Source organism: Geotrypetes seraphini, chromosome 8, assembly GCF_902459505.1.
Source record: "Geotrypetes seraphini chromosome 8, aGeoSer1.1, whole genome shotgun sequence".
NCBI lineage: Eukaryota > Metazoa > Chordata > Amphibia > Gymnophiona > Dermophiidae > Geotrypetes > Geotrypetes seraphini.
Window position 1 is genome coordinate 12,998,823 of NC_047091.1, and position 23,864 is coordinate 13,022,686.

The 23,864-nt window shown below is 42.8% G+C and overlaps 1 protein-coding gene across 5 annotated transcripts in view; it reads left to right on the top strand.

The window, feature by feature from the left end:
* The window catches only part of KDM1A (lysine demethylase 1A), a 58,759-nt gene that overhangs the window by 25,371 nt on the left and 9,524 nt on the right, over nucleotides 1-23,864 (top strand). For all 5 annotated transcript variants that reach the window (XM_033954915.1, XM_033954916.1, XM_033954917.1 and 2 more), the window contains exons 10-15: nucleotides 2,444-2,534; nucleotides 4,190-4,324; nucleotides 10,016-10,089; nucleotides 12,813-12,924; nucleotides 18,487-18,619; nucleotides 20,628-20,815. In XM_033954915.1, coding sequence (XP_033810806.1) covers nucleotides 2,444-2,534; nucleotides 4,190-4,324; nucleotides 10,016-10,089; nucleotides 12,813-12,924; nucleotides 18,487-18,619; nucleotides 20,628-20,815 — 733 coding nt within the window. The remainder of the gene's footprint in view (nucleotides 1-2,443; nucleotides 2,535-4,189; nucleotides 4,325-10,015; nucleotides 10,090-12,812; nucleotides 12,925-18,486; nucleotides 18,620-20,627; nucleotides 20,816-23,864) is intronic.

The following is a 23,864-nucleotide window of genomic DNA, read 5'->3' on the forward strand; positions in this document are numbered from 1 at the left end:
AAAAGATGTAGGTTGTCACTGATTGAGAGGGCAGGAGAGCTAAGAAAGGCAGAGCAGCAGGTGTTGGGGAGGTGTAAATCCATAAAACGCCACAGAATCTGGTTGAACACTTGTAACTTATGAAGAATAGTCTTGATCATTAGGTAATGATTATCCAATGTAGATAGTGGTGGAACTTGAGGTAGGACCCAACACGCTCCGTGTTTCGGCAGCAGATGTTTTTCTCAGGAGTCCAGTTGATTCACTATTTTATCAGTACACTGGAGACAACATATATGTGTATTCCTCGCACCACACTTTAGATTTTTCCCTCCGAAATACACATATATGTTTTCTCCAGTGTACTGATAAAATAATGATTCAGCTGGACTCTTAAGGAAGGCATCTGCTCCCGAAACATGGAGAGTGTTGGGTCCCACCTCATGTTTGACCACTATCTACACTGGATGATCATTACCTATGTTATCCCAGGACAAGCAGGCAGCATATTCTTGACTGATGGGTGACGGCACCGACGGAGCCCCGGTACGGACAATTTTAGAGTGATTGCACTCTAAGAACTTGGAAAGTTCTAGTAGGCCACACCGCGCACGCGCGAGTGCCTTCCCACCCGACAGAGGCGCGCGTTCCCCAGTTTCTTAGTTTCCGCGGAGCTAAGAAGACGCGTTTCTTTCAACGGCTGTTGAAGACTTTTTTCATATCGCCTTCCCGCTCGCGTAAACCCTTAAGGAAATATTGTTTCCTTCATTTTCTTTTCTTTTATTTTCTTTAAAAAAAAAAAAAAAACTTTGGTTTTTTTTTTTCACTTCTTTCAATTTCGCCCCGGCGGGGCCTGTTGCCACCATCGAGGCCTCGGCCTTCGATTTGGCAGAAGCCGTTTTTACCTTCATGCCCCCTCAACCCGGGTTTAAGAAGTGCCAGCGGTGTGCACGACCAGTTTCACTCACTGACCCACACAACTGGTGTCTACAGTGTCTTGGTCCTGACCATCGAGTGTCTACCTGCACCCTCTGTGCGACTTTAAAAAAGAGAACTCTGAAAAATCGGCAGATCCAGCAGCAATTATTGTTTGGTGCCGAGATGTCCCCCAAGACAGGTTTGGGAACCACTGCTCTATAACAACCTCCGGAAGAGCGTTCCAGTTTTCTACCACTCTCGGGTGAAGAAGAACTTCCTTACATTTGTACGGAATCTATTCCCTTTTAACTTTAGAGAGTGCCCTCTTGTTCTCCCTACCTTGGATAGGGTGAACAATCTGTCTTTATCTACTAAGTCCATTCCCTTCAGTATCTTGAATGTTTCGATCATGTCCCCTCTCAGTCTCTTTTTTTCAAGGGAGAAGAGGCCCAGTTTCTCTAATCTCTCGCTGTATGGCAACTCCTCCAGCCCCTTAACCATTTTAGTTGCTCTTCTCTGGACCCTTTCAAGTAGTACTGTGTCCTTCTTCATGTACAGCGACCAGTGCTGGACACAGTATTCCAGGTGAGGGCACACCATGGCCCGGTATAGAGGCATGATAACCTCCAATCTGTTTGTGATCCTCTTCTTAATCATTCCTAGCATTCTGTTCGCCCTCTTCACTGCCGCCGTGCATTGCGCAGATGGCTTCATCGACTTGTCAACCAGTACTCCCAAGTCTCTTTCCTGGGGGGTCTCTCCAAGTACCGCCCCGGACATCCTGTATTCGTGTCTAAGATTTTTGTTACCAACATGCATCGCCTTACACTTATCCACGTTAAACCTCATTTGCCATATCACGGCCCATTTCTCGAGCATGTTTATGTCCTGTTGCAGGTCTTAGCAATCCTTTTGCATCTTCACTATGAATAGCTTCGTATCGTCCGCAAATTTAATCACCTCGCTCGTCGTACCAATTTCCAGGTCATTTATAAATATGTTGAGGAGCATGGGTCCAAGCACCGAACCCTGCGGCACTCCACTTGTGACGCTTTTCACGTCCGAGTATTGTCCATTTACCAGAGTTTTGAGCTTTGGCCCATGAGATAGGTACTGCAGCTCCCTGCTCTAGACCAGTGGTTCCCAACCCTGTCCTGGAGGAACACTAGGCCAATTGGGTTTTCAGGCTAGCCCTAATGAATATGCATGAAGCAAATTTGCATGCCTATCACTTCCATCATATGCAAATCTCTCTCATGCATATTCATTAGGGCTAGCCTGAAAACCCGATTGGCCTGGTGTTCCTCCAGGACAGGGTTGGGAATCACTGCTCTAGACAGTGGATTTATTAGAGGACAAATGTCCCCAAAAGCAGCTGAATCTAAATTAGAGGCGGAGATGACACCTTGAAATGTGGGATGGGAGGGGAAAGTGGAAGGTGAAATAAGACACTTCTCTGAAATGCTTCCCATAGTATTTTAAATAGAAGGCAATATTAGAGTCTTCCTTCAATTATATATGACTACATAACCTTCTTTATTTCTAGATTACAGGAAAAACATGTAAAAGATGAACAGATCGAGCACTGGAAGAAAATTGTGAAAACGCAGGAGGATCTGAGAGAGCGGCTTAACAAGGTCAGGACTGCAAGGATGGCACATTAACCATCAGATTACTACCTCACTGAGGGCTAGCTGATGAACGTCCTAAGCATTCATAGATTTTTGTGAGCAGCTGGCATTGATGGCTCAATACCCTCTTATTTATTTAAAACTTTTTATGCCATTTAAAAAAGAACTAAACGGTTTATATCAATTAAAGCAAACATAAGATAATAACAATTTTGTAAGGACTGATAACTGATTTTATTTCATTGACCTGTAAACATACACATCCAGGGTGGGTGGGGGGGGGAGGGGGAAGGGAGTTGCAGTGGAATTTGATTCAGGGAATTTATGGATAGTTTCTTGAAGGTTTTTATTTTATTTGAATATTAGATGGGAGGGTGGGGGAAAATATAATTGCACATTAATGTCTGAAAAGTTTATTGTGCTTTGCTTGTAATATTATATGTATATGAATTACTTATTTATTTATTTATTTATTAGATTTTTAGCCCGTCCTCCCAAAAGAGCCCAGAACGGGTTACAAAGTACATCCATAATAATCCAGACAGAGCAGAGATGACATTTTACATAAATTACAATATAGATGACAGTTTACATAAATTATTATTGCACAATTGTAGTTTGAAAATTTAATAAAGATATATATTAAAAAAAAGATAACAAACCATATCAAAATCTACATAATTAATCAATTTTTTCTCTGCAGATGTCAACTGATAAATCACAAAAATACAGTAGCAAACGTGGTTAAGCAGATTCTTTTCTGCAAATGCCAATTAATAGATCACAAAAATGCAGTAACAATCAACTGGGTTTTTAACTTTCTTAAATTGAAACCGGTTTTCACACAGTCGCAATTGGCGCACCAGAGCATTCCACATTTTAACACCAGCAATACAGAAAGTCAGCGCTCTAGTGTCTACATAATCTCCCTGCGCTATTGGAATTAATAGCTTTTGATTTTCGGATCGTAAAGATCTATTAGGCTTATAGAGTGCCACAACTCGTCGAAAGTGCCATGGTGCTTGATGGTAACTAGTCTGATGGACCAGAGAAACAACTTTATGTTGCATCCAAAATGCAACTGGTAACCAATGTAATTGCTTCAGAATTGGCGTCATATTTGCCATTTCAAACCTTGCTGCAGCATTTGGTACCAATTGTAAAGCTTGTTTTAGAAATTCTAAGATAGAGAATGTTACAATAATCTAATCTAGACAGGACCATCCCCCTCACAGCACTCTGAAAATCAGAAGGCAAAATCAGCAATTTCAAACAATAGAACGTATGACTTTGGTTGAAATATGCCTTAAGTCGTTTGCAGCTTCATGGTCAGGCCTGAATCTTAGCAGAGCATCTGGCGTAATCCATGTTTTTTATTTATTAATTTACAAATCTTGATGGTCCACTAATCCAATACAGTGTTCTTCTGTGCAGGTAACAAAATACAAACAACGTATTGGTTACATGTAATCACAGACGAACAACATAAAACATAAGGCAACATAAATAAAATCCATCAATCAATCCTGTATGTAACCAGCACTCTCATGAGAAGAAAACGATTCTCGCTATGTTGATCAGTATTTATGGTAGTAAGGTTGGAACTGTAAACTTTCATGTACCTGATATATTCTGGGCATTTTCTTCTAACTGTATTCTAGATGGTCAACCTGAAAGAGAAGATTAAAGAACTACACCAGCAATATAAGGAGGCTTCTGAAGTTAAACCACCGCGTGATATCACTGCAGAGTTTCTAGTGAAAAGTAAACACAGAGACCTGACTGCACTATGTAAGGTAAAATAGTGTTGGGACATAGTAACATAGTAGATGACGGCAGATAAAGACCCGAATGGTCCATCCAGTCTGCCCATCCTGATTCAATTTAAATTTTTTTTTTTAAATTTTTTTTCTTCTTAGCTATTTCTGGGCAAGAATCCAAAGCTTTACCCGGTACTGTGCTTGGGTTCCAACTACCGAAATCTCTGTTAAGACTTAGTCCAGCCCATCTACAATCTCCCAGCCATTGAAGCCCTCCCCTGCCCATCCTCCACCAAACGGCCAAACACAGACACAGACTGTGCAAGTCTGCCCAGTAACTGGCCTAGTTCAATCTTTAATATTATTTTCTGATTCTAAATCTTCTGTGTTCATCCCACGCTTCTTTGAACTCAGTCACAGTTTTATTCTCCACCATCTCTCTCGGGAGCGCATTCCAGGCATCCACTACCCTCTCCTTAAAGTAGAATTTCCTAACATTGCCCCTGAATTTACCACCCCTCAACCTCAAATTATGTCCTCTGGTTTTACCATTTTCCTTTCTCTGGAAAATATTTTGTTCTACGTTAATACCCTTCAAGTATTTGACGTAGAACAAAATCTTTTCCAGAGAAAGGAAAATGGTAAAACCAGAGGACATAATTTGAGGTTGAGGGGTGGTAGATTCAGGGGCAATGTTAGGAAATTCTACTTTACGCAGAGAGTAGTGGATGCCTGGAAAGCGCTCCCGAAAGAGGTGGTGGAGAGTAAAACTGTGACTGAGTTCAAAGGACAAGAAACTCTTCTGCATAAGAGACCAACAGACCAGTTTTACAACGTGCTTGCATCTGAGGATTGTTTTCCTTTCCATGCTCTGCTGGAATCTCAGAGACCTGAGTGAGGGAAGCAGAGGACTGTATTTGTTTGATAGAAACCTTAGGACAGCACTCTCTGAAAGAAAATAGCAGAACATGGAAGGTATGGGTGACCCTCCTATAATAACCTTTGCTTCATGCACTATAGTTAATCAAGAGAAGCAATAGTGAATGCAGTGTGGCACAGTGGTTAAAGCTACAGCCTCGGCACCCTGAGGTTGTGGGTTCAAACCTACGCTGCTCCTTGTGACCCTGGCAAGTCACTTAATCCCCCTATTGCCCCAGGTAGATTATGACTCCACTAGGATAGAAAGGGAAAAATGCTTGAGTACCTGAATAAATTCATGTAAACTGTTCTGAGCTCCTCTGGGAGAATGGTGTAGAAAATTGAATAAATAAATATTGAGCAGGTGTTTAATATAAAGGGAACTCCCTGGTTCATGACTAATGTAAGACCTCAATCACTTCCTCTTTATCCATACATTCCCCTTATTAGTGTCCTTTCAGCTTGGCTCACAATCCAAACATCTTATGTAAATAATTGATCAAGACGGGAATTTCACTCGAGTAAAAAGGCACAGTTAAGTTGACTCCCTAGGTAGAATCGTGTACAGGCAGTCCCCAGTTTACTTGTCAAACTTGTACTTACAAACCAGAGTCCTGCCTCTCCCTTCTTGTGTCAGGGGAGACATGATAGAAACCTTCAAGATCATGAAGGGCATAGAAAAAGTGGACAGGGACAGATTTTTCAAACTAAGGAGAACCACAAGTACAAGGAGGCACTTGGAGAAATTGAAAGGGGAAAGGTTTAGAACAAACGCCAGGAAGTTCTTTTTCACCCAGAGGGTGGTGGATACATGGAACGCGCTACCGGAAGATGTGATAAGCAGGAGCACGCTTCAGGGCTTCAAAGAAGGTCTGGACAGGTACCTGGAGGACAAAGGGATTGAGGGGTACAGATAGGAGTAGAGGTAAGGTTATAGGGATAGGATTAGAGGTAAATTATAAAATTAGTCAGAGACCACTGTTCAGGCAATGGGCCTGATGGGCCGCCGCGGGAGCGGACCGCTGGGTGAGATGGACCTCTGGTCTGCCTCAGCGGAGGCAACTTCTTATGTTCTTAACGCACTCCTTCTTCCTCCCTTCAGTGTCCCAATGCACCCCTAGTCATCTTTCCCTCTGTTCTGAATCCCAAATTTGTGCCTCGCACAGTTGTTTACATCCTCTGGCCAGCTCCCTCTTCCCATTGCAGTTCTCTTTGCAAAGCCATGGCTCGCAGCTGACCTGGCAGCCTGCCACTTTGTGTCTCCCGTGAGTGTTTACCTCTTCTGGCCGGCTCTCTCCTCCCAGTGGCACTTCTCTTCACGAAACTGCAGGTAACAAAATACAACAATGTATTGGTTACATGTAATCACAGACGAACAACATAAAACATAAGGCAACATAAATAAAATCCATCAATCAATCCTGTATGTAACCACAATCCTGTATGTAACCAGCAGCTGCTGGTTCCAGCACAAGGCTTGCGGGTGACCTGGAAGCCTTTCCTCGCATCAAAGGGAAGGCTTCCGGGTCAGCCGGGAGCTGCGTGCAAGAACCAATGGCTTCACGAAGAGAAGTGCCACTGGTAGAAGAGAGCCGGCCAGAAGAGATAAACACTTGCGGGAGGCATGAAGGGGTAGGCTGCCAGGTCAGCTGCTTACAGGAACCGCAGCTTTGCAAAGAGAACTATGATGAGAGGAGGGATCCAGCCAGAGGAGGTAAACCACATGCGGTAGGCATGAATTTTGGACGCAGAATGGAGGGAAAGACGAGGGGTGCATTGGGACACAGAAGGAAGGAGGGGGTTGTGTTTGGACAGGAAGGGAGAAGCAGGGTCGCGTTGGGACACAGAAGGAAGGGAGGGAGCACAAACTTTGGACAAAGAATGGAAGAAAGGGAGGGAACATGAACATGGGAGATAGGCTAGAACAATGGAGGGAGAGAAAGATGCTGAGATGGAGGAGGGAAAAGAAAGGAAGAATTGTTGGGCATGGATGTCTGAGTGAGAGGGAGAGAGAGACATGCACATGGGGAAATGAAGAAAGAGGTGAATTGTTGGGCATAGGGAATGAGAGAGAAATATTGGACATGGTGGGAGAAGCGTGAGGTACAGATGCATGGGGAAAAGAGAGATGGAGAAATGTTAGATGTGCTGATAGAGAGGGAACAGTGGAATGGATGAAGAACAAAAGTAAGTATTAACCTCCTATCTTTTCTTTCTGTTTAAACTACAGGTCTGTTTCTTTAATGTTTTTATAGACTGTGTACTGTACAGGATCCAAGTTTAAATGCAAATTCGATTTAAGAACAGTTTGAAAAAACCGAACTCGTTCTTAACCCAGGGTCTGCCTATACTAAGCCAGAGAACACACACTTTTGGGTTGTGGCTTCTGTGCCATGGAATGGCATATGCCTTTTAAACTTAAGATAGAGAGCAATTATGTGACTTTGAGGAAGGTGGTGGGCTGTTACTATCTGCATGGAGCATGGCTCTCTTCATATTTTGATGGCTTTGTTTGGAAAGGAGCTTCTTGTATGACAGACACATTATTCCTGAACCTGTGGGTAGTCAATGTAATCCAGTGAGAATTCTTGTAGAGAGTCTTATTAGTATTCTTATACTCTGCCTCCCATTTCTCTGGGCTGTCCTCCAATTCCTCAGTTTCTCTCCTAAAAAGAGATGGTAGGAGCCTGTCTTTTCTACTCGTGTTTATTTTTCCTTTAATTTTGGTTTTCATTTACCTTTTGTGAGGCTTTTTATTGCTGCAGAGGATCCCAATCTTGGAATATCTCTGGCTCAGAGAGCGCAGACACAGTCTCCTAAGAACAGAGGTCTGCATCCAAGGGGCAGACAGCCTTCCTGTGCACTCATTTGGACAGCCTGCACTAACAATCCGGGAGCTCAGGGACCAGTCTCTTGGGAGCAAGGCTCGTCCCAGATTCTGTCCACAGTGGGCTTGAGTGCAGGCTGTTTTTCCAGGATCTGGGCCAACTGCATTTCCTCCCCCTGACTGTGCGTGCGAAGTTCCAGTGGGGGTTGAGGTCTCCTACCGGTCATTGGGCCCGAGAGGCAGTCTGAGGAGACAGGCAGTCTGGATCCCAGGTTTGTTTGAGGCAAAAGTTCTCTCTGTAAGCCATCTGCAGCTTCGCCACAAGCAGCCTCCAGCACACATCATGGCACAGTGAGAAACAGGCTGACAGCATTTAAAATAAAATTGGGGGGAGAGGGGTTCTTTAAAAGTGGGTTTTCTTGGGGTTCTGGGGTTAGACCCAGGGGAGTGGGCACTGTCTCAAGAAGCCTTCACCTCCATAGTGAGTCAGTGGGGGCACCTGATTAACATAACAATACACTCTTAGTGCAGGTTACACTCTGGTAGGTGTGTTTTCACCTTGTTATGTATTGCAAATTCTTAAGTTCTGTTTCATCTGTTATACTGTATTCTAACTATATGAGCAGAACAGACATGTTTCTCAGCGAGAGTCCCCATACCTCTTCCTATTCCAGTTTTATTTTTGTCTCCCAATTTTAAATTGTCATATGCATTGAAGTACTTGACATTGCATGTACAACAAACTTAATAAACTTGAAACTTTCTAGGGCTGACCATGTGCTTTGGTACAAACTGAGGAACTGGAGGACAGCACAGAGAGATGGGAAGCAGAGCAAAAGAATCCCAATGAGGATCTCTACAAGAATTCGCACAGGAATAGATTGACCACCCACAGGTTCAGGAATAATGTATGTGTGTATTAGAAAGAAGATTGCCAAGGTAAGAATCTTAATTTTTCCATAGAATGATTCTGCTCTCACTTCTGGTCATGCTTTAGGCTATGTAAAATAAAATGGTTGGATATATTAATGTCCTTTTTAAAAAAAAAGTGTGCGCCACTGTGATAGAAATTTTTCCAGCCTGTGTATTAAAGGTTCTTTCCCATTTTGTATCTGAGACATGTCAAAATGCTGAACAAAAGTATGAAGCTTACTCTTTTATTTGTTATTTGTAATACACTTCCCCCTTCCTACTAGCGGTTTCGATTATTCGCAATTTTTTTTGCTCAGGGCCTCCCTCCCCCCCCCCCAGAGAATTGCTCGTTGGCAGCCCGCATTGAAAAAAAACGGCCCCAGGATTTGGATCGGGGCGAGGAGAGAGGCGATCAGAGGAGGAGGGAGGCGATCGGTGGAGGGGGGCAATCTGAGGAGGCAATCGGAGGCAGAGGGGGGTGATTGGAGGAGGAGGAGGTGATCAGAGGTGGAGGAGGCAAGCAGCCGCCTCAGGAGCACGAACCTTACCTGGTGGTCTAGCAGTGACATGGGGCAGGAGCGATCTTCCTACACTCCTGCCCCGTGCAGAGCCATGCTGGGAGTTCCTATTGTAGTCTCATGAGACCACGGGAACTCGCAGCACGGCTCTGTACGGGGTAGGAGTGTAGAAAGATCACTCTTGCCCCGCGTCACCGCTAGACCACCAGATAAGGTCCAGGGGTGGGTCAGAGCCAGCCCAAAAGTTATTCGCGAATTTTCCCTATTCTCGGACTGGCTCTGCCCCTAACCCTTGCAAATAGGGAGGGAGACGTGTATATGCTTATTTGGGCAGCTAATGCTGATTTGTTACTTTATAATATTTTTGATCCCTCTCCATAACCATTTCTAGTTGAGATTACTCCACTGTCCACTCCCAAGCACTTTCTTCATCTTCAGCCCTGGTTGTAGCCTCCAGTTCTGTCTGGCTCAGGTTTCCTCGTGCCCCATGTTAGGCTTAAGTACCACCCGCTTTTCCATTTTGGGGCTGAAGTTACCTTCCTGTGTTTACAGGAATATGATGAATTGGCGGAAATGCAAGGAAAGCTGGAAGAGAAGCTTCAAGAACTGGAAGCAAACCCACCAAGGTAAGTAATCAGCATTGTAATTAATAGAATTACTATGGCACTGTTCTAAAACTGTTAGTCCATGGCATCAAAGGAACAAGGGGAGGGGCTCGAGAAAGAGACTTTATTTTGATGATTCTTTGGTAAGTCACGTTTTAGCTTAAGCCAATAGTGGGGATCATGCGGTAATCAAGGACAGCAGCATAGTTAGTTGGCAAATTTCATGGTACCGTATATACTCAAATATAAACCGGCCCGCATATAAACCAAGATAACCTTTTTTCCCCAAAAATATAAATAAACTTGAATATAAACCGGGGGGTGGGGGGGTGAATATTCAAGTGCAGAGTTTTGCTAAGCTCTGCACCATGTTCCCCCCTCCCTCGCTTCTCTGCCAGGCTCTGCATCAAGCCCCACTCCCTCCCTGCCAGGTACTGTGCCCTGTCCCCCCTCCCGATGACTGTCAAAACTTTAGTTGAAGTTATTACTGCTCAGTGAGTTGACCCCCAGTTAGTGAATGAAGAGTTCATATACTTTTCACATTGTTGAGTGAATAAAAAATATCCTTTCTTTGACCAAGTTATATATTCATTGAAGTTATCTTTCCTTTTGACCTTACCATGTTTAAAAGTATAAATTATGTTAAAATGCATACCGTTCGAGGCTGTTCACAAACCATTTGTTCTCCACACTTATATCTCCCTTGGAATCGCTTTATTCATCTCTGCAACATGCAGAGAATCACTTCAGTACTATAATCATGGCACTTGATCATACCTTCTACTGTGCTTAAGTAATAAGGAATGTTATTAAGCATGCATTGCGGTCTAGACACTTAGGTGAATTGCTAGGTGTTGGTATTTGTATTTAGAATATATAGATATGTGTATGTATATAAGAACTTAAGAATTACCTTACTGGGACAGACCAAAGGTCCATCCTGTTTCCAACAGTGACCAACCCAGGTCCCAAGTACCTAGTTGATCCCAAATAGGTATATGTTAAAATGAATAAAGATTTGGGGGGGGGGAAAAACTGATTTTATGCTGCTTTTAACATTTACAACCAGACTGAATAACCAACCTGATTTTATTAATAGCCTTTTAATCCCGTATGTTACGTCAAAATCCCTCCGCTCAACTTCTCAAAATCTTTTAGTTATACCTTCTTTAAAATCAATTAATACTTTACGCACCAACAATTTTGTTGTTACTGCTCCGTTTCTCTGGAATTTATTGCCTATATATCTTCGTAACGAATCAGATATAAAACAATTTAAAACAGGATTAAAAGACATTTTTATTCCGAGACGCTTTTGGTTAAAATACCCTTTTAAGGGCCAAGTTTATAATTAAATCTTAACTGTTATTAATAATTTTTTACCTAACCTATTGTTTTAGCCATTTATATTTTCCCCATCCGTCCCTTTGTTGCCGTATGTCTGTGCAAGTCACTTGTTTTCCCTGTTTTAATATACGTCTCAATGTAACTGTTTCACTTGTTTTTATGTAATTTTATTATGTTAACCGCTTAGAAATTAGATTAAGTGGTCAAACAAATATTTTAATAAACGTGAAACTTATCCTAGGAATAAGCAGTGGATTTTCCCAAGCCATCTCAATAATGGCCTATGGACTTCTCTTTTAAGAAATTATTCAAACCTTGTTTAAACCCCACTAAGCTAACTGATTTCACCAAATTCTCCAACAATGAATTCCAGAGTTTAATTATACGTTGTGTGAAGAAATATTTTCTCTGGTTTGTTTTCCTAATGGAAGCTACTTAGTAACTTCATATGCCCCCTAGTCCTAATAGTTTTGGAAAGAATGAAATGTTTTTCTGGTTTGTGATACAGTTTTTTCTGGTTTGTGATACAGCTTTTCTGGTTTGTGATGACCTGTACCATATACAGGTAATAAATGTCTTTTTTTCAGCAATAAATGTGTACTACATTCTTCTTCATGGAAAAATAAGACATCCCCCTGAAAATAAGACCTTGTGCATATTTTGGAGTTTTTAAAAATATAAGACAGTGTCATATATTTGGGGAAACAGGGTATCAGCAAATGCCACCAGCAGGGAAATTACCAATGAAGTAATTTTGTTTCCCAGGTTTTCTATTGTAATGCCTATTCTATTGTGATGCAGTGTTTTCTGTCTTGCTGGCGCCCTCCTCCATCTTCCTGCATCGTTCGCTGAAAGCCGCGGGCAGCGGATCCTATGTGCCTCTTGCGGCTGACCCAGAAGTGTTCCTCTGACGTCACGACATCAGAGGGAACGCTTCCAAGCCGCGAAGGTGCTTGGAAGCCGCTGCTGCGGCTTTCAGCGAACGCTGCAGGAAGATGGAGGAGGGCGCCAGCAAGACAGAAAACAATTGTATAACGCGCTCACGCATATAACGCGCATGGTTATGCGCGGTTTGTAAAATCTTGTATAACGCACGCGTTATATGCGTGACAATACGGTACTGAAACAGAAATTGCTTTTCTTTGAATCAGTTCCACGGGAGGTTAATCTTTCCCAGTTTAAGTATGAAAATATGTTGTAAAATTTATTTTATGGTTGAAAATGACTGTAGAGATTTTGATCTCTTGGTCTGCTTTTTGTCTGTCAGCATTATAAAAGAGCTGAGAGATTTTCTAAAAAGGAGAGTAGTCTGAATTGCCAATAGATCCTGTTTTCCCACAATTGGATACAAATACCCATAAAGGTAGGAAATATTTGAATGCTTTTCTTTCTTGCAGTGATGTTTACTTGTCATCACGGGATAGACAGATCCTGGACTGGCACTTCGCAAATTTGGAATTTGCTAACGCAACTCCATTATCAACCCTCTCACTGAAGCACTGGGACCAGGCAAGTCTTAGCTGAATGAAACACCCCTAAATCTTCATTTGTGATGACACTTAATACATTTTTAAGCAGACTTTAGGAAGACCAATGTGTGAGGGCCAGTATGAAATGTAGCTGAAATTAACACAGTCGGGAGACTTTGTCCTAGTCTAGTCAAAGCTATATTTATTCTGAATCAACAGGTAAGTTCATAATTCAATTAATGATTCTTTCCTGTGAATTGTTCCCAGACTTAGGGCTCCTTTTACTAAGCTATAACCCGCGCTACGTGGCTAGAACTTAACTCCAGCTCAATGCTGGCGTTAGTGTCTAGCACGCCCACTAAAACCTAAAACGCTAAAACTGCTATCGCACCTTAGTAAAAGGAGCCCTTAGTGAAAGAATCCTCAATAGAGCAGCTGAAAAATGAACTGGACATATTGTCTGAGGAAAAGGATTGATGCTCAAGGGTCAGAAGCCTGGTTGGAAGCTCTAAAACTTTCACAAGATTTAGGTCTCGGTAGGTGAGAAAACATTTAGCAACATCAACCATTTTCACATCTTTTTGATTGGGTTCTGTTCCCTTCTGGCCCAACTGCCACACCGTTGGCTTCCATGTTTGTTTAGCCCCAGAATTCTGTAAAAGAATCATGTCAAACCTAGTGGTTATCTTCTTCCCATCCATGTACATAAAGTACAAGGCAACATTGTAATAATTCAGTGTATTGCAAGCTGTATGCCAGGCCCGCAGATTCCAGGTGTACCGTGAGACGCCGGCGAGGAGGAGAGGTGCCAGTGCTGGCTAACTGTTTACAGGACATGCCTCGCAGCAAGAGGCACATCCTGTAGGCTGTCAGCCGGCACCGGTGTCTCTCCTCTGTCAGTAACCCCTACCGGCGTAGAAATATTTATTTATTCGGTCATTTATTTAGCCCGTCCTCCCAAAGGAGCCCAGAACGGGTTACAGGAGTACGTTCATAGTATGGGTAGGACAAACTTTAGTGAGGCAGACTTTACAGCATGGTCAAAGGGGTTTAGATTACAGCAATTGCAGTATAGACTTAACATTCAGACTTACAAATACAGACATAGTGGACATAGGGTGGTTTAAATTGCAGCATTTTCAGTGTAGATATACTAGGAAGTGAAGTAGCTTTTCTTTGCAGGTGGGTGCATCTTTGTTGTCGGAGAATGTGGTAGTAATTCAGGTTATAGGCTCAGGGCCGCAGCTGGAGTGCCTCCGCACACTTCTAATAATAATAATTTATTGTTTATATACCGCCAAAGCCATAGTAGTTCGAGGCGGTTTGCAATAAGAAGAGCTGGACATTCAGCGAAAAGAACAATGAAGTCTTTGAGTACATGAATATTTGTAGGAAGGAGGGGAGACAGAGTAAAGTCACATTGTTGAGGTGGTTTACAGTAAGAAGGGCTGGAAATTCAGCGGGAGAAAGCAGTGAAGTCTTTGAGTACATGAATATTGGTAGGGGGAAGGGAGGCAGAGAAGCTCTCCAGCTCTGGCACCAAGTTTAATGTTCCGCAGTGTCAAAACGTTTGCGGGACACTGTAATAATCTTTTAGTCCATTCATGTCCCCTTTGAGGCTTGTTAATGTTTCACCCATTTCCTATCATAATCAAAAAGTAATTCTGAGAATGGAGGGGCTGTAATGCTGTAGACCAGAAATAAAAACAGGTCATGTGATGCCTGGGTTTGCCCTAGAATACTGTCATTGGAGATCAGCAGTTACAGATAGGTTAGCACCCCGGATCACAATCAATCATTGATGCTTGGGACATTTGAAGGATGGGCAAGAACTCACATTCAGTCTGAAAGCTTCCTTAAGCTCAGCCTTTGCTCAGCAGGAGTACCTGGATCCCTACACATGGAGCTGATGTGACATGGTGCTTTACAGTAGAGAATGACATGGGGACAAATTTGTCCCCGCAGGAACTCAATTTCCCCATCCCGTCCCTGTGAGTTTTGTCACTGTCCCATTCCTATAAGCTCTGCTTTAACCACACAAGCCTCAAACACTTATGATTTTAAAATGTTTGAGGCTTGTGCAGATGAGGACGGAGCTTGCAAGAATAGGGTAGAGACAGGAAAAGAGTTCACATGGATGGGATGGGATGGGAAAATGAGTTCCCACGGGGACGGGAAAAAAATTTGTCTCCATGTCATTCTCTAGTTTACAATTCATGCTGGAAGGTTTGTGAATTCAGACTGTGGTAATTGCTCTTCCTATTGATTTCGTGTCGACATTGTAAAGTTTGTGCTGTTTTTCCATGCTTCCATTAATTCGCTTGTAATAGATGACAACGTGCAGGAGTTCTCAAGACCACATTGACCTCTCAAACCAGATGAATGCGAGAAATGTAAACTAATTTAGAAAATGTATTCCTGAACTTTGACTAACTGCTGGGGATAGAAATTGGAACCTGTGGTATGTGGGCCATATTTCAGGAAACGTAGCTTTCCTTGTGATAAGAACAAAATGGGAAAAGCTATTCCTTTCTCATGGTAATTCTATATATGCCCTGGAAATGCATTTTTGGCACCCACAGAGCAAGAAATTTTCCAAGGGTAGTGAAGAAGAAAACATTCCAGTAACTATACTGGTCCTGGAGAAAAAAAAAAGTTGTATTGCAACCTGCAGGGGCTCATGTTTTCTTTGGACTAATGTCCATTTTTTCCACACCCTGCTGAAGGTGACTTTCTGAAAAAGCGTGTTTGCTGCTGCGTACATGGAATCCAGATGGAAAGAAATTAGAGTAGACAGTAGTATGGAGAATGTCTCTTAACATTTTTCAAGGAAGGTTTGAATTTCTCGCTTAATCTTAATGAGTACTTTTAATGTGGTGACCTTGTATAGCATCTAGATCAGGCGTGTCAAAGTCCCTCCTCGAGGAGGGATCTATTTGCATGCACTGCTTTCATGGTATGCTAATAGATCTCATGCATATTCATTGGGGAAATCCTGAAAACCCAACTGGATTGCGGCCCTCGAGGAGGGACTTTGACACCCCTGATCTAGATCAAAAGTCCCGTTACTACTTAAGTATAAAAGAGAGCAAAAATTAAAATGCATCCTTGGATGGAGGTTGCCCAGCTTGAACATGTCTAACCGGCTGTATCGAGATGGAAGAAGAGATTCTCTTTCTCAAAGGACCCTCAGCCACAAGAGGGCATCCGCTCAAACTTAAGGGCGGGAAATTTCATGGCGACACCAGGAATTATTTCTTCACCGAGAGAGTGGTTGATCCTTGGAATGAGCTCCTGGTGCAGGTGATCGAGGCATAACAGCGTGCAAGAATTTAAGAGCAAATGGGATGCCCATGTGAGATCCCTTAGAGGGTTAAGCCAAGGGAACCTGTCACCAGGAGTGGGATCCCTAGGATAGTAGACTTGGGGTGGGTCAGTAGAGTGGGCAGACCTGATAGGCTATATGGCCCTTATCTGCCATCATCTTCTATGTTTCTATGTAACCTAGTCCTCAACTCTGTATGTAGATGGTGCCAGCAAAAGAGCAGGCTGGTATTTATATTGTGCACTGTTGCTAATCCTAGTCCATGCAGTTTGAAAATGTATGATGTTATGTAGCCATTTTTACTCTAGGTTGGTGCCAGGAATCATGAATTAAGAAGGTGCCTGCGTCGATGTGGACGTTCATAGCACGAGATACCAGTTTTTAGTGCTTGGGTTTATGGTGCTTTGGTGTCTCCATAAGTAGCAATATAGACATTTGCAGACCACCCAGTATATCAATAGTCATATGATGATATTTAAAACCTACTCCTGCTTATAAGAATTGACACTGGTCACTGTCACCCATACTGCAAGGGAATGCAGGTACATGGAAGTGACAGGAACTTTGCTAGTTAAGACTGTGACATGAATCTTCTATGGGTTAACTAAGCATTTGTGAAGAGATTTGGATTTGATTATTTGCCTTTCCAAATGCAAGCTCATAGTGGGTTAGTCAGACACAGTAGATATTTCCATGTCCCAAAGAGCTTGCAATCAAAATTTTCTATGTGAAACAATGGCAGATGAAACAATTTGGCCAAGATTGTGGGCAGCATCACTGGATTTAAACCTTGGCTTCACTGACGCTCAATTCGCTGCTTTAGCCACTAGGCTAAAATCAATGTGTGATTAACAGCTGTATATTTCGAGGTAACATAGTAAACAGCAAAGATCCATGTGGTACATCCAGTCTGTCCAAGAGGGCAACCAGAGCTGCACCCATATTTCTCTCTAGGTCAGTGTCTCTCTTTTTTTAGCTCTGGCACAGTAAACAAAGCAAATGTTTTTCATAGCACATTGTAATTGAAATTATAACATTTCAAAACCAACAAAAAATTAAATTTGAGTTATTTTTTTAAAGTTCTTTAAGCTATGTATGAGTAATTGTAACAACAGTGAAACTAAAGTGCTTAGAATAGAATTGCTAGTCAGTGCAAAGGATGTGCTTGTTTTTGCGTGCAAATTAACACAAAATGCAGCTCGATAGTCGACATGCATTTCATCATCCACCATCTGCAGTCATTCTCTTTTTTTCGATTTAATTTCTGTCAGAGCTGAAAGTCCCAAGTTCACAAAGATAACAAGATCCAAACGGTAACAAAGCCTTGATTGCTTTGTTGCTCAAGTTAGGATAACTACTGCATAAAAAATAAAACTAAAATTACTTGCCTTTAGTTTTCAAGAACCAATCGCGTCAAATAATGATGGGTGGTTTGCATTCTTACGCACACAAACGCTCATAACATTGACAGACTCTTGTATACGCAATGTACATGTCATCTATTCTAGTGTATACTTATGAAGGGAATTAAAAAAATAATAAAGTTCTGGAATCTCTCGTGGCACACCCAGAATCTCTTCAGGGCGCATCACTATGCCCTAGCACACAGTTTGAGAGACAGTGCTCTAGGTTATAGGCATTGATGATTAAACACAGGTTGGCAATTTGCCAAAATGCCATCCAGTTAAATATGCTTCTGTCTCGGAAAGATATGTTATTAAAAAGAAAAACCCTGTGATTGAAGGGCATATAGAGAGGATGGCATCGTATGTCACAGCTGTGGGATGCTACAGAAAACATTTGATGTGATAGGTCCTGCATTTATGGTGGGTAGTTAAAACTCAGAATATCATGACGTGTTGTAGCCAGGATGTTCCACTAACGATTTAGTGTATGAAATGTGCAGTTAGGATAATTTGTGCTGGAGAGACCTGCTGAGCACACTAGAGAGGAGAGACTGAGGGTGCCCTCCACCCTCTTACACAAGGATGAGATGTCTCCTTGATCTAAAGTGCACACTGCGGTGTCCTCCTCCTTTATCTGTGGGATTTGAGTGCTGCTATGGTCGAGTTCTCGTCAGCTTCTGCAAATAGGAAGCAGAATTATACAGTTCCTAATCTCTGTCATAATTTTGGGTTTATTAGTACACCGAACTGCAGGATGTACATACCTCATACTATATATCTGTGGCTAAGAGTTAAAATGTATAGCTGAAAGGTGGTATATCAAGAAAATGGGCTAAACTCTGATTGACATTTGTCGATTTTGACATTCTAGGATGATGACTTTGAGTTCACTGGCAGTCATCTAACAGTGCGAAATGGATACTCCTGTGTACCTGTAGCTTTGGCAGAGGGCTTGGACATTAAATTGAATACAGCTGTACGGCAGGTGCGATACACAACCTCAGGTAAGTGACATCTGAAGTACAGCAGTGGGTGAAGATCACAGAATCCATCTAATCTTGTTTTTTTCTCCGCAGCAGTGGGCTGCACACTCTTTGATATTCGGCTTTATCTTTTCCTTCAGCTAAGAATGAGTTTGTCCTGGTCCCAGGCTTTCTTGAATTCTCACTTGATTTTTGTATGCTACCTCCATTGGGAAGCTGTTCCATGCATCTATTGTCTTTTCTATAAAGAAATACTTCCTTAGATTACTCCTCCTTCAAATCTCAGACTAGGACTCCTTATTCTAGAACAAGAATAATCACCTTTGGCCCTTGAGAGCTGCAAATGTGTACAGTTTTCAATATAAACCAATGTAAGCCTAGTATATAACACAAGAATAGCCATACTGGGTCAGACCAATGGTCCGTCTAGTCCTGTATCCTGCTTCCAACAGTGGCCAAGCCAAGTCGCAAGTACCTGGCAGAAACCCAAATAGTAGCAACATCCCAGATATGACATTGACACATTCCACCAATGCCTAAGAGCCAACCTCATCAGTGATGTCACAATGGCTTGACTGTCCTATACTTGGCTCACATAAGAATAGCCATACTGGGTCAAACCAACGGTCCATCTAGCCCTGTATTCTGCTTCCAACAGTGGCCAAGCCAAGTCACAAGTACCTGGCAGAAACCCAAAGAGTAGCAACATTCCAGAGCTGAGACTGATGTCACAATGCCTCATTCCACCAATGCCTAAGAGCCAATCTCATCAGTGATGTCACAATGGCTTGACTGTCTTATACTTGGCTCACATAAGAATAGCCATAATGGGTCAAACCAACGGTCCATCTAGCCCTGTATCCTGCTTCCAACAGTGGCCAAGCCAAGTCACAAGTACCTGGCAGAAACCCAAAGAGTAGCAACATCCCAGATATGACATTGACACATTCCACCAATGCCTAAGAGCCAACCTCATCAGTGATGTCACAATGGCTTGACTGTCCTATACTTGGCTCACATAAGAATAGCCATACTGGGTCAAACCAACGGTCCATCTAGCCCTGTATCCTGCTTCCAACAGTGGCCAAGCCAAGTCACAAGTACCTGACAGAAACCCAAAGAGTAGCAACATTCCAGAGCTGAGACTGATGTCACAATGCCTCATTCCACCAATGCCTAAGAGCCAATCTCATCAGTGATGTCACAATGGCTTGACTGTCCTATACTTGGCTCACATAAGAATAGCCATAATGGGTCAAACCAACGGTCCATCTAGCCCTGTATCCTGCTTCCAACAGTGGCCAAGCCAAGTCACAAGTACCTGGCAGAAACCCAAAGAGTAGCAACATCCCAGATATGACATTGACACATTCCACCAATGCCTAAGAGCCAACCTCATCAGTGATGTCACAATGGCTTGACTGTCCTATACTTAGCTCACATAAGAATAGCCATACTGGGTCAAACCAACGGTCCATCTAGCCCTGTATCCTGCTTCCAACAGTGGCCAAGCCAGGTCACAAGTACCTGGCAGAAACCCAGATAGTAGTAATATTTCATTCTACCAATCCTAAGGCAAGCAGTGGCTTCCCCCTTGTCTTTCTCGGTATCAGACCATAGTAATCTATAGTGGTGTTAAAGACCTAGGCTTCTATCCAGTCCTGAAGGACTGCAGTAAAAACACTCATTCTATCATTTCCTTTCCACTTCAAGTATTGTATGGAAGCTCTAGGACTTTGATCCTAATTTCTCTGGGTTCTGAGCTAATCTCTCCTCCTCTCCCACATCCTCCAGTAAATACAGCATCTCACACTGCTTTGCATCCTTGACACCATCTGTTATAGAAACAACTCTATATAAGGACTCGTGGACTTGAGCTGCCCTTTCTTCTTATAATTACGTTTAAACAAGTGTCGCAGTGTTAATTCTTTTATGGTATTAATAATTTGGTTTTAAAAGGGTAGTTCATAGGCTTTAATTATGTCGCATCATCGGCATGTCATGGTTTCGGTTTTCCGGCTCTCCACAGGCTGCGAGGTGATTGCTGTGAACACACGCTCCACCAGCCAGACCTTTATTTATAAATGTGATGCCGTGCTGTGCACCCTGCCTCTAGGAGTGCTCAAGCAGCAGCCTCCAGCTGTGCAGTTCGTGCCACCTCTTCCAGAATGGAAAACCTCTGCTGTCCAGAGAATGGGATTTGGCAATCTGAACAAGGTACCTGTTTTGTTCTTTCCTGCCTGCTAGAACACTGAAACCCTTTGTCCACCCAATCAGTACCTTAAATATTGCACTTTCATTTTATTTATTTGGATTTTGCTCTCACCTTTTTCAGATGTAGCTCAAGGTGAGTCATAGTCAGGTAAATGAGGTACTTCCCTACTCCTGGTGGACTCAAAATCTAATCTCTGTACCTGAGGCAATATAAATTGTGAGTGCTGGGCAAATGAAATGAAAAAGTGGCTAGCTAAAGCATGCTGCACCTGTCAGCAGTAATAGGTCACCTCACGTAGCATGTAGAGATGCCTAGAATTGCTGAGGAGAATGTGGCGCAGTGGTTAGAGCTACAGCCTCAGCATCCTGAGGTTGTGGGTTCAAACCCATGCTGCTCCTTGTGAGCCTGGGAAAATCACTTAATTCTCCCATTGCCCCAGATACATTAGGTAGATAGTGAGCCGGGACAGATAAGGAAAAATGCTTGAGTACCTGAATAAATTCATGCAAACTGTTCTGTGCGAACAGTATCGAAAATTGAATGATTGATTGATTGATTTATGATATGACCTATTCTAGATTTTGTTATATCATTCTAAGAATCAATCATATTTTTTTAGCATCTCACCCTATTTATACCTAATGTATTTTCCTTTTTATGTAAAATTTTCTAACAAACAATGTAACTGTAACTTTCCCCCTCCTTCCTACTTATTCATGTTTGTCTAAATTGTTTTGTCAATTGTCTAACCCATATCAATTATATGTATTACCACAATCTGTTGGTTTTTAAATTGTACATCGCTTAGATATTGTAATAAGCGATACATCAAATGTAAATGAAACTTGAATAAATAAATAGTGTGAAGAGTTTCAGCCTCTGATAACCAGAGCTGGTATTGTGACATCATAATGCCTCATTCCACCAATAAGAGCCAACCTCATCAGTGATGTCACACTGGTGATGTCTACTTGGCTCACTTTTATTATGTTTCGATTTCTAGAGTGGCGCAGTGGTTAAAGCTACAGCCTTAACACTCTGGGGTTGTGGATTCAAACTTACGCTACTACTTGTGACCCTGGGCAAGTCACTTAATCCCCCCATTGCCCTAGGTACATTAGATAGATTGTGAGTAGAGAATGACATGGGGGGGCGACACATTTTTCCCCGTCCCCGCAGGAGCTCATTTTCCTGTCCCATCCCCACGAGTTCTTTTCCTGTCCCTGCCCCATTCCTGCAAGCTCCATCCTCATCTGCACAAGCCTCAAACACTTTAAAATCATAAGTGTTGGATATTTGTGCAGTTAAGGCAGAGCTTCCAGGAATGGGACAAGAGACTGTGACAAAACTCACAGGGGTGGGGAAATTGAATTCCTGCGGGGATGGGGAAAAAATTGTCCCCATGCCGTTCTTTAATTGTGAGCCCACCAAGACAGGGAAAAATGCTTAAGAATCTGAATAAATTCATATAAACCATTCTGAGCTCGCCTGGGAGAATGGTATAGAAATTTGAACGAATAAATAATTCTAGCTATATATACTTACTTTATGATTTATGTAAATCTGCGATTAACACAGAAAACGATATAGGTATTATGTGTACAAATAGTACACATTGTGAACATAGTACACAATACTAGTATTATATTGGTATACTAGTCTTCTAGCCCGTTACATTAACGGGTGCTAGAATATATGTGTGTGTGTCTGTCTTTATTTTTTTTTCTCTCTCCTTAGCCACTTTCTGTATTTCTGTCTGTCTTTTTTTTTTTTTTCCCTTGGCTGTCCACTACCACCCCTTGCCTGCTCCCCCTGTCCATTCTCCCTTCCTTTTACCTCCCCTGTGTCCTCCACCACCCCATCACTGCTCACCTTATCCAGCAGAAGCCCTTCTCCCTTTGTTTTACCTCCCCCTGTCCATCATCACCTCCTTCCTGCTCCCCCTGTCCAGCAGTAGGCCTGTCTTCATTTTTCTGCCCCCCTCCCTGTTCATCAGCACCTCTTCCCCTGTCCATCAACCCCTTTTCTGCCCCTCCATTTCCCTCCCACCCCACTTCCCTGTGCAGTATTTTCCTCCCCTCCGTACCTTCCTCCTGAACTCCATGCCCTACTTATATTAAAATGCTTTCCGGGTTTGGCTGCCGCGGCCAGCAGCCACTGCGGCCGACATCCGACTTGGGCTGCCACGGCTGACATCCGACTCAGGCTGCCGCGGTCGACATCCGCCTCGGGGGGGGAGGAAGAGAGAGAGAGAGCTTCGGGCGGCCAGCAACCGCCGCGGCCGACATCCACCTCGGGGGGAGGGAGAGAGAGAGCTTTGCGCGCATGCACACTCCTATCTGCGGTGCCCTACAGCTCACAGAAAACGGACGCACGCGATGGGAGTGTGCATGCGCAGCCTAGCGTTTTATTATATTAGATACGTAGGATGATTGATTATGGTATAAATATGTCTGTATTGAAAACCTTCTCAGAAAATGTTAACTATATTGTAACACCTTTACAGAAGCTCATGTAAACCGCTCTGAATTGACTCCCCAGTCATTAGCAGTATAGAAGCTTCCAATAAACAAATTGCCATCCTTTTAATAATCATTGTTTCTTGGATCTGTATCACAATGGCAAGTTTGGTTTCTAAAATAAGTTCCAGCTTAGTTCCCACCCCCACCATCTCTAGCATTCTCTGTCACCCTCTTTTCCAAATCCAAGCATATACACACTGAAGTCTGAAGCAGTATCACAGGTTTTCTTTCACTAGAAACTGAGTGTGTAACAATTCACTGGATGTCTGGTTTTATTTTTGTGTTTTTCTCCGTAGACAAATGAGGGAAATGCAGGCACAATTGTAGGTGAAGTCCGCTGACTGAGCCTACGTGCAGGAGCTCTCCCCTAGCGAACTAAGCTTTTTAAAAGGTTACTGGTCATGTGCAGGAGACCTACATTCTCAGCCCCTCCCCTTAGTCTTATCAGTTTTGTCCCTAGCAATGAAGGAAAAGAGAGATGAAGGGAAGGAGGGGGGGAAGTGTGGTGGCATTTCTCTGTTGTCTACAG